Source organism: Salvelinus fontinalis, chromosome 9 (assembly GCF_029448725.1).
Source record: "Salvelinus fontinalis isolate EN_2023a chromosome 9, ASM2944872v1, whole genome shotgun sequence".
Taxonomy (NCBI): Eukaryota; Metazoa; Chordata; class Actinopteri; order Salmoniformes; family Salmonidae; genus Salvelinus; species Salvelinus fontinalis.
In genome coordinates this window covers 58201535-58214411 of record NC_074673.1, presented here as the reverse complement: position 1 = coordinate 58214411, position 12877 = coordinate 58201535, and the positions used below count along the sequence as shown (strand labels likewise).

Sequence of the window (12877 nt, the reverse complement as noted above, 5' to 3'; positions counted from 1 at the left end):
TGATTCAATAAAAAAATATAAAAACATTGTTTCATCAAATATGTCCATGCAGGAATGCATGACACAATATATTTTGATGTGCAACCTAAACCAGTGATTGTCATGAATTGTGGGTTGACAATTAGTATTTTGTTGGTATATTTTACTCTCAAAATAGGGCCCATGAATTTCTGAGATATTTTGTTCAGTAGAGATTGATATATTTTCTGTATTAGTATGACATAGGCTAATTCACCGTCTGAGGAAGTGGAAACTTAAAACGCATTACCATGATCGCTAAATACAATATTCTGCTGGTTAGCAATGTAATTGATTCATTTAGCAGTAAATTTAAGGTCCTAAAAAAACTTGGCAGCACACTACCCAATGATGTCTATATAGGCCTATGCAATCACCACAAATGGCAGATGCTACCACTTCGGTAAAAAATGGTGCTATAACACTCAATATTGAGAGATGAGAAGAAAATGTAATCTATGGTACCTTTGGTAATTGATACTCGAATAACTTAAAAAAACAAAAAAAAACATATATAGTATAAAAATGTGATATCTGTGTCCATATTGACCATGAGTTTCTAGTGGATAGACCATATGGTTTAAGAGAAAATACACTAATTACTGAAAAAAGAATCTAATTAACAATGGCATTATTTGAAATTAACTCTGCAACTCTTCCAACTATTGACTTTTTTCACAACTGCCACTAGTTTGTCGCTAAAACGAAGAAATAGTAAAATATATTAAAGTGTGTAAAAAATAAATAATAGAAAGGATATTTTATGCAGAAACCCTCATTAAGTATTAAACGCCAATGGTATTCTCTAAGTCGATGGTTTATAATTAGAATAATATTTTACAGCTTTGTCATTAGATTTTTTATTTTAAATTCATTTTGGATTATTTTATATATTTTACATGTGATAAGGCCACACAGAGGGCATGCAATAATTACAGACACCTCTGATCATCTGAAGTACCCAAAAGGGCCACTAGACGTCTTCTGATAAATTACATAAAACACTTGAAAGTTACCAAAATTCTGGTAGTTTACTGGTAAAATTCAGAAGTTTCCAGTAATATACCCTCCCTTTGCAACCCTATGCTTACCTGTTCCCGAAGAAAAAAAACTAATTTTGGGGGGGAAACAGTTAAGCCTAAGGACTTTTTACAGAATAAGTCTGCATTCTAGGAGGCCACATTGCATTCAATATTGGGGAAAGGGGATACCTAGTCAGTTGCACAACTGAATGTATTCAACCAAAATGTATCTTCCGCATTTAACCCAGCCCCTCTGAATCTGAGAGGTCGGGAGGGCTGCCTTAATCTACGTCCACGTCATCAGTGCCAATGGAGAAGTTGTTGGGGGTTAACTGCCTTGTTCAAGGGCAGAACAGCAGATTTTTCAACCTTGCTGGCTCGGGAATTCGAACCAGCGTCCTTTCAGTTGCTGGCCCAACGCTCGTAATCGCTAGGCTAACTGCGAGAGGAAGTGAGAGTGACTCGCTTGCCAGTGAAACAGGCAAAGAGACAGGGCAGACACTTCCATTGCAAGAATCAGGATATTGCACTTCACTGTTTGCTCAAATCACGGTTTACCCGCTCAAAAAATTTAAAGTTTTGAGTCAAGTGATTAGCTAGAATTTGCAGCCTTCACTGATGCCACCAATTAGAAATGTAACTCGTACATCCTTGTCAAAGGGATGCAAAATGCGACTAAATGGTCACACCCTGGAGCCCTGGGCCTAATTAATCAATCACTCACTCACTCACTGATATAATGGGAGAAACTATAATGGGAGAAATTCAGCCTCATGACAAATGGAAAGGAATAAGTGGCAGGCCTAGTATGGAAAAAGCATTAAGAGGGTGTAAATTGACTGTTTGCTGCCCCTTCGTTTGATTTTTAATAGTTTGAGATACAACAAAAGTTTACAGTTGAAATCGGAAGTTTACATACACTTACGTTGGAATCATTAATACTCATTTTTCAACCACTCCACAAATTTCTTGTTAACAAACTATAGTTTTGGCAAGTTGGTTAGGACATCAACTTTGTGCATGACACATTTTTCCAACAATTGTTTACAGACAGATTATTTAACTTATAATTCATTGTATCACAATTCCAGTAGGTCAGAAGTTTACATACACTAAGTTGACTGTGCCTTTGAACAGCTTGGACAATTCCAGAAAATGATGTCATGGCTTTAGAAGTTTCTGATAGGGTAATTGACATAATTTGAGTCAATTGGAGGTGTACCTGTGGATGTATTTTAAGTCCCACCTTCAAACTCAGTGCCTCTTTGCTTGACATCATGGGAAAATCAAAAGAAATCAGCCAAGACCTCAGACTTTTTTTGTAGACCTCCACAAGTCTGGTTCATCCTTGGGAGCAATTTCCAAACGCCTGTAGGTACCACATTCATCTGTACAAACAATAGTACGCAAGTACAAACACCATGGGACCACGCAGCCGTCATACCGCTCAGGAAGGAGACGCGTTCTGTCTTCTAGAGATGAATGTACTTTGGTGTGAAAAGTGCAAATCAATCCCAGAACAACAGCAAAGGACCTTGTGAAGATGCTGGAGGAAACAGGTACAAACGTATCTATATCCACAGTAAAACGAGTCCTATATCGACATAACCTGAAAGGCAGCTCAGCAGGGAAGAAGCCACTGCTCCAAAACCGCCATTAAAAAGCCACACTACAGTTTGCAACTGCACATGGGGACAAAGATCATACTTTTTGGGGAAATGTCTTCTGGTCTGATGATACAAAAATAGAACTGTTTGGCCATAATGACCATCGTTATGTTTGGAGGAAAAAGGGGGAGGCTTGCAAGCCGAAAAACACCATCCCAACAGTGAAGCACGGTGGCGGCATCATGTTGTGGGGGTGCTTTGCTGCAGGAGGTACTTGTGTACTTCACAAAATAGATGGCATCATGAGGTAGGAAAATTATGTGGATATATTGAAGCAACATCTCAAGACATCAGTCAGGAAGTTAAAGCTTGGTCGCAAATGGTTCTTCCAAATGGACAATGACCCCAAGCATACTTACAAGGTTGTGGCAAAATGGCTTAAGGACAACAAAGTCAAGGTATTGGAGTGGCCATCACAAAGCCTTGACCTCAATCCTATAGAAAATTTGTGGGCAGAACTGAAAAAGCGTGTGCGAGCAAGGAGGCCTACAAACTTGACTCAGTTACACCAGCTCTGTCAGGAGGAATGGGCCAAAATTCACCCAACTTATTGTGGGAAGCTTGTGGAAGGCTACCTGAAATGTTTGACCCAAGTTAAACAATTAAAGGCAATGCTACCAAATCCTAATTAAGTATATGTAAACTTCTGACCCACTGAGAATGTGATGAAAGAAATCAAATCTAAAATAAATCATTCTCTCCACTATTATTCTGACATTTCACATTCTTAATATAAAATGGTGATCCTTACTGACCCAAGACAGGGAATTTTTACTGTGATTAAATGTCAGGAATTGTGAAAAACTGAGTTTAAATGTATTTGGTTAAGGTGTATGTAAACTTCCGACTTCAACTGTACGTGGCCCGTTTTTACTTGATCCGAGATCTGTTTGTCAAACCTTATGCCAACAACAACCATAGTTGACTACATATAGCACAAACAGATCTGGGACCAGGCTTCTTTTAATCAGGATATGCTTATACAGTAGTTCCCTTCGGCCCCAATGTAAATGTGATCTTATGCCAATTAAATGCTCTTTGTTCTCTTTGTTCTACCAACTGGCCCCGTGTGGCTCAGTTGGTAGAGCATGGCGCTTGCAACGCCAGGGTTGTGGGTTCAATTCCTACGGGGGGCCAGTACAAAAAAAAAAAAAAAAAAAAAAATGTATGAATGTATGTACTTGTAAGTCACTCTGGATAAGAGTGTCTGCTAAATGACTTAAATGTAAATGTTCTCCCCAACTCTACTGCCCTTTTTAATCCTGCATATATTCCTTCCCTCCATAGAACGGGGTCATGACAGGCGTGTACCCAGGCAGCCCGTCTGGGTTTTTGGTGGTGGTGGTGAGTTACATGTCGGGCACTAAATATGCCCAACTAGACCCCTCCCTGGGACTCATCACCAAACTGGGCACCCACATACCCATCAGGTAATTGTAGTGGTAGGGCACTATAATATAATAATAACCCTGTCCATCATCCAGCTCACTGTGTCTGTTTTCAAGGACAGATGTCTCTGCATAACACTTTCTCAACCACCACCAGCTGTCAAAACTGGGTGAAATTATGTTACAACCAGAAACTAGTTCAAATTACGTTATTATGATGTCATTTCAACCATTTTTGGCCGCTGGGACTATGAACTCTATGAACCACCTATGTGTTATTATGCATTATGTATGCATTAATACATGTGTTTATTCATTTTATGCACTATTTTTATGCACTGTTCAAGAAACATTAGTTATAACTGCAACCAGGTGAACGGAGTTCCTTACTAATTAGGGATTTCAATTCACCAATCATGTACAAGGGAGGAGCGAAAATTCACGCGGACACTCGGCCTTCCGTGGATTGAGTTTGACACGTGACCGTAACTGTGTTACAAGCAGTAGAGTTAAACCAGAGAGGGAGGTCACTCAGGCCTCCCTCCGCCGGCTCTTCATGCCATTACCTAAACTGCCATGGATTAACAGGCCCATTAATTCTGGATTGGTTCTCTGGAAAGCTTTGGAATGGGTTGGAAGTCTTTTCCGACCAACCCTGGTTCTGAAGAGCTATTTAGAGTGGCGGTTTTTACATTTTAATCCAGCATTATGCCTCTGATGGCTCAGTTGGTTGAAACATGGTGCTTAAGAACACTAGATGTGTGTGTTTGAGTCCCACATGGTCCACCTACTGAATATATTCTAACACACACACACAATTTAACAAATGAATGAATCGTCAGGAAACATGTGTGCTAGTCAGTGCTGAGCTAGCCAAAAAAGCTCTCTAGGAGTAGTGTTGGGGACCACTGCGTCAGAGAGATATTCACCTGTCTCACCATTTTCACAAGGAAGAGTGCATGTACTCACCCGGTTCCCGTCTTTGTGACATCACCCTCGTGTCAGAGTTGAGTCCAGGGGTCCAAAAATATTGTAAAACCCCCGATATGGTTCACCTATAGATCTGACATCCATAGTCACACACTGAACATTTATTTCTTCAGGCCCTGATATTTGTGTTTGCATAACATTGTGCTCGTGTTGTCACAGTACAGTATCACAATACTCGATTTTCCGTGACAAAAAAAGAAAACAAGAAGCGTATTTAACTCTATGGTCCTTTTGAAAACCCGTTTTATACCAAATAATTTGCGCTATAGCTTAGAAAGTAAACAAATGGATTTGGGTGACAGCATAAGACTGTTAGTTTTCAACATTAGGACTGTTGTACTTCAATCCGCTTCATTTTTTGTTTCCTTACCGTGATATAAGTATCGTGATACTCATCTGTCATCTATTTTGAAAACATTACATTGTGTATTGTTTTTTTTTCAACCCTTGCATGTATGTGTCTTGCTGTTCTTGTTCTGATCGATACTATAATAAATTATCTAGAAGATGCTTAGCCTCCTTAAAGATAGGCCTACAGGACAGTATTGAGATAAGGGGTGCATAGCGCAAGCTTTTGTTGAGACAAAATTCCATTTACAAATTGTCTTGTTATAATGCATATAAAAACAATTCACGCTGTACATGGGCCCATCCATTGTGATAGATTCCTTGGAAATATTATGTTTTCTGGTTTGGCGGTGATTGGTATTTTGATTGATTGCAGTGAATTTCATTTTATTGTGTATAACCCACCGCCTATTGTAAAACCTTAAAGGGTTTAGCAGGTAATCTAGATATTCTGTGTGCCAAAATCTCCTTCCAACTCCTTATCAACAACAGTTACCCCATAAAGCTACAGTTACCCCTTATCAACAGTTACCCCATAAAACACCTAGCTGTTATAGGGAAGCAAGAACTCAAGCCTAATTTATTCCACTGCAGATGAAATCTTCATCTTCATCAATCATATTATTGAAATTAGGTTTTCACTCTGGCCAGATTTGAAACATGTTAATTTTTAGGCGGTTTCGTCGCCTAAATATTGCCTGATGTTGTCATGTCTGCAGGTGCATGTTTATTCTGACCATCAATTATAATATTCACTTAGCGATGCCCTCCAACCAATGGATGTTAAGGGTTCCACGTCCAGGTTCCATGACCCCTCCTCTTTAATCCCTGTGTCCTTGTCACCTGCAGAGGACAATTTATCACATGCATTAGTGCTTTGATATTTGACCTTCTGTCTCTCTCTATTTGTCTCTTTCTCTATTTCTCTCCATTTCTCTCTCTCTATTTCTCTCTCTCTATTTCTCTTTCTCTCTCTAGTGGGTATATAGGGTTGTGTTCATTAGAATTCACGTAACAAAAATGAATATTTCTTATTGGATAACTCTTATTGGAGTGCCTCCCTGTTTCACTATGTTTCTGACCATTTCCTTCAGTTTCATGCCAACTGAACACCAGTATCCATGTCAGGCAGCTTCTGACCCTGTCTCAATTCAATATAATTCAATTCAAAGGCTTTATTTGTATGGAAAATGTTACCACATATATTGCAAAAGAAAGCTTATAGAAAATGTAATCAATGTTGACGGAAATATACATCATAAGAAACATATAATACTCAGTGAACAATAGTGATTAACAGGACAACACTGTAATGATGTCTCTCTCTCTCTCAGTCCGTACATGTCGGAGGACAGCCAGCGGGTGGTGGGTGGGGTGCTGGTGAGCACAGGCCTGTGGGTCACCATCATCTTCATCATGAGGAATGCCCTCAAGTGCCTGCTGTCGTGGCACGGCTGGATGTATAACCGCCACGGATCTGTCTCCTGGGGCACGAGACTCTGGATAGTGAGTTACAGTTACTATGTCATCAATGCACACATGGGCCCTCTGGAACTGTTGTTTGTCTGAAATGTTCAGAACTATGCTAGGCACATAATTGTTACTTGTTGAGGCGTTTCATCACAAAAAAAGTCTAGTTACGTTTGAGTCACGTGTAGGTACCTTAGATACCTAATAAATACCTTCACTATGTTCCATTTTAATCCATCTAGGCCTAAGCTTTGATTCTCTGTGCAGTAAACCTTTGTTACAACTTGGACATTCCTTCCAAGTCTTAGTTGTTTTCATTCTCGAGAACTAGGAAGGTTTGCTGTTAGAATAGATCTCATCAAGAACCCAACTACCCCCTTTTTTCGATCTTGTCTCATCGCTGCAACTCCCCAACTGGCTCGGGAGAGGCGAAGATCGAGTCACGTGTCCGCCATACCGTGCTTCTTAACGCCAGCCCGCTTAACCCGGAAGCCAGCTGTACCAATGTGTCAGAGGAAACACTGTTCAACTCACGACCGAGGTCAGCTTGCAGGCGGCCAACCTGCCACAAGGAGTCGCTAGAGCGCGATGAGCCAAGTAAAGGCCCCCCGGCCTAATCCTCCCCTAACCTGGACGATGCTGGGCCAATTGTGCGCCGCCCAATGGGGCTCCCGGCTACAGCCGTTTGTGACACAGCCTGGGATCAAACCCGGGACTGTAGTGACGCCTCAAGTACGGCGATGAAGTGCAGTAGACCGCTGCGCCACTCGGGAGGCCGCTTTGCCACTTTTTGACCTCATACTAATTATCTCTAGCACCATAAGTTTCTACATACAACACTTTTTGGCACACCAACTCATTCAAGTGTTTTTCTTTATTTGTTACTATTTTCTACATTATGGAATAATAGTGAAGACATCAACACAATGAAATAACACATATGGAATCATGTAGTAACCAAAAAAGTGTTAAACAAATCAACATTGATTTTAGATTTTAGATTCTTGAAAGTAGCCACCCTTTGCCTTGATGACAGCTTTGCACACTCTTGGCATTCTCTCAACCAGCTTCATGAGGTAGTCACCTGGAATGCATTTCAATTAACAGGTGTTAAAAGTTAATTTGTGGAATTTCTTTCCTTCTTAATGCATTTGTGCCACTACTAAAGGACAACAGTAAGAAGAAGAGACTTGCTTGGGCCAAGAAACACGAGCAATGGACATTAGAACGGTTGAAATCAGTCCTTTGGTCTGATGAGTCCAAACTTGTGATTTTTGGTTCCATTCGCTGTGTCTTTGTGAGATGCAGAGTAGGTGAACAGATGATCTCTGCATGTGTAGTTCCCAGTGTGAAGCATGGAGGAGGAGGAGGTGTGATGGTGTGGGGGTGCTTTGCTGGTGACATTGTCTGTGATTTATTTTGAATTCAAGGCACACTTAACCAGCATGGCTACCACAGCATTCTGCAGCGATACGCCATCCCATCTGTTTTGCGCTTAGTGGGACTATCATTTGTTTTTCAACAGGACAATGACCCAAAACACACCTCCAGGCTGTGTTAGGGTTATTTGACCAAGGAGAGTGATGGAGTGCTGCATCAGATGACCTGGCCTCCACAATCACCTGACCTCAACCCAATTGAGATGCTTTGGGATGAGTTAGACCGCAGAGTGAAAGAAAAGCAGCCAAAAAGACTGTTGGAAAATCATTCCAGGTGAAGCTGGTTGAGAGAATGCCAAGAGTGTGCAAAGCTGTCATCAAGGCAAAGGATGGTTACTTTGAAGAATCTAAAATCTAAAATATATTTTGGGTAACTACATGATTCTATATGTGTTATTTCATAGTTTTGATGTCTTCACTATTATTCTACAATGTAGAAAATAGTAAAAATAAAGAAAAACCCTTGAATGAGTAGGTGTGTAGAAACCGTTTGACATGTACTGTATGAATATGAGCTTAAAAAGTGGTGAAGTGCCCCTTTAATTGCTAGCGTGTCTTCACACACTTCTGAGTATGAATCATGTACTTTCTATGCTGTCCAAACACACCGCTGCGTATTAGTCATGCTTTTTAACCTTTGTGTCCTTCTCCTGTAGCTAAATGTGTTCTAACGTGCATTGGTGTTAGTCTCAACAGTCTCAACAGTCTAACATCAAACCACACATGCCTAGAGATGCATTGTAAAGTGTTCTGCTAGAGCAGTAGTAAAGAGTCGATCCATAATAAATAAAAAAACACTTGATTTGCTATAAAACAAAAAGTGTTGAGGCTGGAGGAATGTAACCAGTTTCAAATTCATTAGTATAGCCTTTAAATTAATTGGTATATAGCCTTTGAATTCATTAATATATAGCCTTTAATCATTATTTATTGATAAAATATTGCTGTAAAGATCACAAATGATGCCTTTAAAACCACTATTTTCTTGTAGATTCTTCTCATGAACTTTGCCTTACATATGGTATCCATGTTGTGAGGTTAATCAGAAAGGCTAATTTTACTCTTTTAACCCTCCACTCCTTTCACCCCTCCCCTCTTCTGCTCCGCTGTCCTTCTCAGTTATTTGTCAAGTTGTTCTCTGGCAGGAAGCCAATGCTGTACAGCTTCCAGAGTTCGCTGCCACGGCTGCCCGTCCCCCCGGTCAAGGACACCTGCAGGAGGGTGGGTTCATCCTCCTCCGACGACTTCATATCCTCTGATATCATATCCTGCGATGTCATATCAGTTGCTTAGATTTACTGGCATCTCTGAGGACACCACCGCATCACATTCAGAGGAGTTGCTGTTCCTCTGAAGCTAAATTGATAGTCAGATATTTTTTTGGGGGGGAAATTGTTCATCACAGATTCACATAAGTGTAAGGAATTTATCTGTAAAATGTATGAATTTATCTGTAACCATAGGCGGACAACTCAGAGGACTCAATAAGACTGCTCTCTTTGCACCACAGTCGGTATGTCAATAAAGCGCCACTCTCCTTTGAAAGGATAGTTCACTCAAAAATGATATTTTAGTATTTTCTTCATTAGTCCACTGTTAATACAATTCCTTTTCTTTTTTTTTTGCATGTCAGCAGTCAAGTTTTCAAGAGAGACCGCTTTCAGTGTAGAGCAAAAACTGGGTTGATGTGTTTTGCATATGATGAAAATTTGATTTTCGGGATTGTATGAACAGTGGACTAATGAACAGAATACAAAAATATTCGTATGGCTTTACAAGCAAAAGCAATGATTATGGCCCGTTTTGGGAATGATACTTGACACTCGGGTTAGGTTACACAAAAAAAGGCGATTGTGGAAAGAGGAGAGGAAAAGAGGCTTTGCGTCCAGCCATCGTTCCCTTCTCATCCTGGTTGAATGTACTCAGTTGTACAACTGATTATCCTCTTTCCCTTCACGTCCCTTTCCTGAGACCGTGTTGCCACAGGGAGTAACTGTTCAACTGGCAACCATACCACCCTCACAAAAGAACAGAAAACATTAAATAATGATGTGGTTGAATTTAAACATTGCACCCTGACCTTATCGCCTTCCTTTGTCTGTGTGTGTCCTCCAGTACTTGGAGTCAGCTCGTCCATTGATGGATGATGAGCAGTATGTGAGGATGGAGGGGCTGGCAGAGGAATTTGAGAAGAACCTGGGCCCAAGACTACAGTGGTACCTCAAGCTCAAGTCCTGGTGGGCCTCCAACTATGTGAGTCTCTCTCTGTACCTCCTCGCTTGATATATGGGTTATACACATTCTAATGCTGTTTAATGTAGGGTAATGACTCACTGAATAATCTATATATATATATAATATTATTTATCCTAGTGCAGACTGTATTCATCATGACACAGGGCTTTATTTCTTTCTATATCTTTCCCCCTTTTTTTCATATTTGATATTTCATCTATCTCTTTGTCTCTCTCTCTTTTGCTCTCTCACTCTTTCTCCGTGTGTCTTTGTCTCTCTCTCTTCATTCTCTCTCTCTTTCTCAGGTCAGTGATTGGTGGGAGGAGTACATCTACCTCCGAGGTCGTGGGCCCATCATGGTCAACAGTAACTACTACGCCATGGTAAGACATCTCTCACCTAGCAGTGGGCTGTGTGAGATTCCCTTCTAAAAGGGTTTTTAATGGTGAATTTAGAGAATGTGTGTATTGACCATATTGAACCTGTCTCAATGTGAGTATGCTGTGACTCAGTATCGCAGTGCTGTAGTTGTGAGTATAGACAGACGGAATGTAGTAGACACGACAGAGCTGTAGTTATTTGTATGGAGCCATGTCCACTGTTCTATATCTGTTGGGCAGGAGGTTTCACATGCTCATCACAAGGCAGTCTCTGGATGAATAATTTGTGCCTCTTGAGTTCCCGTCTCCAAACTGTTGCCCTAAACTAACCTATTTCTCCGGGCCGTGCCTATGTTTGTTCTTAGATCTGTTGTAAAACATTTAAAAAAAATATATTTTTAATATATTATTTAGCAATTTGTTTAGTTATTCACTTGGTATTCTCCACAAACATAAGTTATGTCGTTGAGCTTGGTGACATTTCCAATTTGTTTCCTGTTTTGATGACCGTGTCTGAGGAAGAGATTAACTGATGGACTGCGGCTAGGTTAGGGTGTATAGACGTCAGTCTCTTATTTGATTAGCATGTCTCAACTCTATTCAAGTGGGCAACCATAAACAAGATTATGTCCTGTAAGTCTGCCATAAACTTTGACCCAATAGCTGATCTACCACGTCTGCTTAAAGAGATTCCTCACCTAAATTACAATGTTTTATGTTATGGTTCCTTTCACTGAATGTGATTTCATGGGCTAGGAGAGATTGGGATCCATACTCCCCAGGGTTTGTAAACATAGCGCCACAGCCACTATTCACTAACGTTAGTGTCGATGACCTAAAAACTAACAGTTCAGTAAGCATGACAATTAAGAAACAGGGAGGGACTACCTGGACTTGTTCAGTAAAAAATGCACATTTTCTTTTTCCTTTATTTAACCAGAGAACTCACATTGAGATTTACATCTCTTTTTCAAGTGAGCCCTGGCCAAGAAAGCAGAGCTTATATACTGTATATATATATATATATATATATATATATATATATATATATATATATATATATATATATATAGGGTTTGGCCGGTAGGGATATCCTTGTCTCATCGCGCTCCAGCGACTCCTGTGGCGGGCCGGGCGCAGTATATACATATATATATATATATATATATATATATATTTTAATTTATATATACAGTATATATATATATATATATATATATATATATAAAACGCAAGATGTAAAGTGTTGGTCCCATGTTTCATGAGTTGAAATAAAAGATCCCAGAAATGTTCCATACGCACAAAAAGCTTATTTCTCTCAAATTTTGGACACAAAATTGTTTACATCCCTGTTAGTGAGCATTTCTTCTTTGCCAAGATAATCCATCCACCTGACAGGTGTGGCATATCAAGAAGCTGATTAAACATTACAAAGGTGCACCTTGTGCTGGGGACAATAAAACAAAATGCCACTCTAAAATGTAGTAGAGATGGCGCTTTATGGTAGAGAAATTAACATTAAATTCTCATGCCAATTGCACACTACAGAATTCCATATGTGTTATTTCATCGTTTTGATGTCTTCACTATTATTCTACAATGTAGAAAATAGTCAAAATAAAGAATAACCCTTGAATGAGTAGGTGTGTCCAAACTTTTGGCTGGTACTGAATATTTATTTATTTTTTACCCCCTTTTCTCCCCAATTTTCGTGGTATCCAATCACTAGTAATTACTATCTTGTCTCATGGCTACAACTCCCGTACAGGCTCGGGAGAGACGAAGGTCGAAAGCCATGCGTCCTCCGAAGCACAACCCAACCAAGCCGCACTGCTTCTTAACACAGCGTGCCTCCAACCCGGAAGCCAGCCGCACCAATGTGTCGGAGGAAACTCCGTGCACCTGGCCCCCTCGGTTAGC

At 40.1% G+C, this 12877-nt stretch overlaps 1 protein-coding gene across 3 annotated transcripts in view; it reads left to right on the top strand.

Annotated features, from left to right (window-relative positions):
• The window catches only part of cpt1ab (carnitine palmitoyltransferase 1Ab (liver)), a 54252-nt gene that overhangs the window by 15648 nt on the left and 25727 nt on the right, over window positions 1-12877 (top strand). For all 3 annotated transcript variants that reach the window (XM_055934954.1, XM_055934952.1, XM_055934953.1), the window contains exons 3-7: window positions 3995-4137; window positions 6768-6939; window positions 9462-9563; window positions 10458-10595; window positions 10883-10960. In XM_055934954.1, the coding sequence (XP_055790929.1) occupies window positions 3995-4137; window positions 6768-6939; window positions 9462-9563; window positions 10458-10595; window positions 10883-10960 (633 nt within the window). The remainder of the gene's footprint in view (window positions 1-3994; window positions 4138-6767; window positions 6940-9461; window positions 9564-10457; window positions 10596-10882; window positions 10961-12877) is intronic.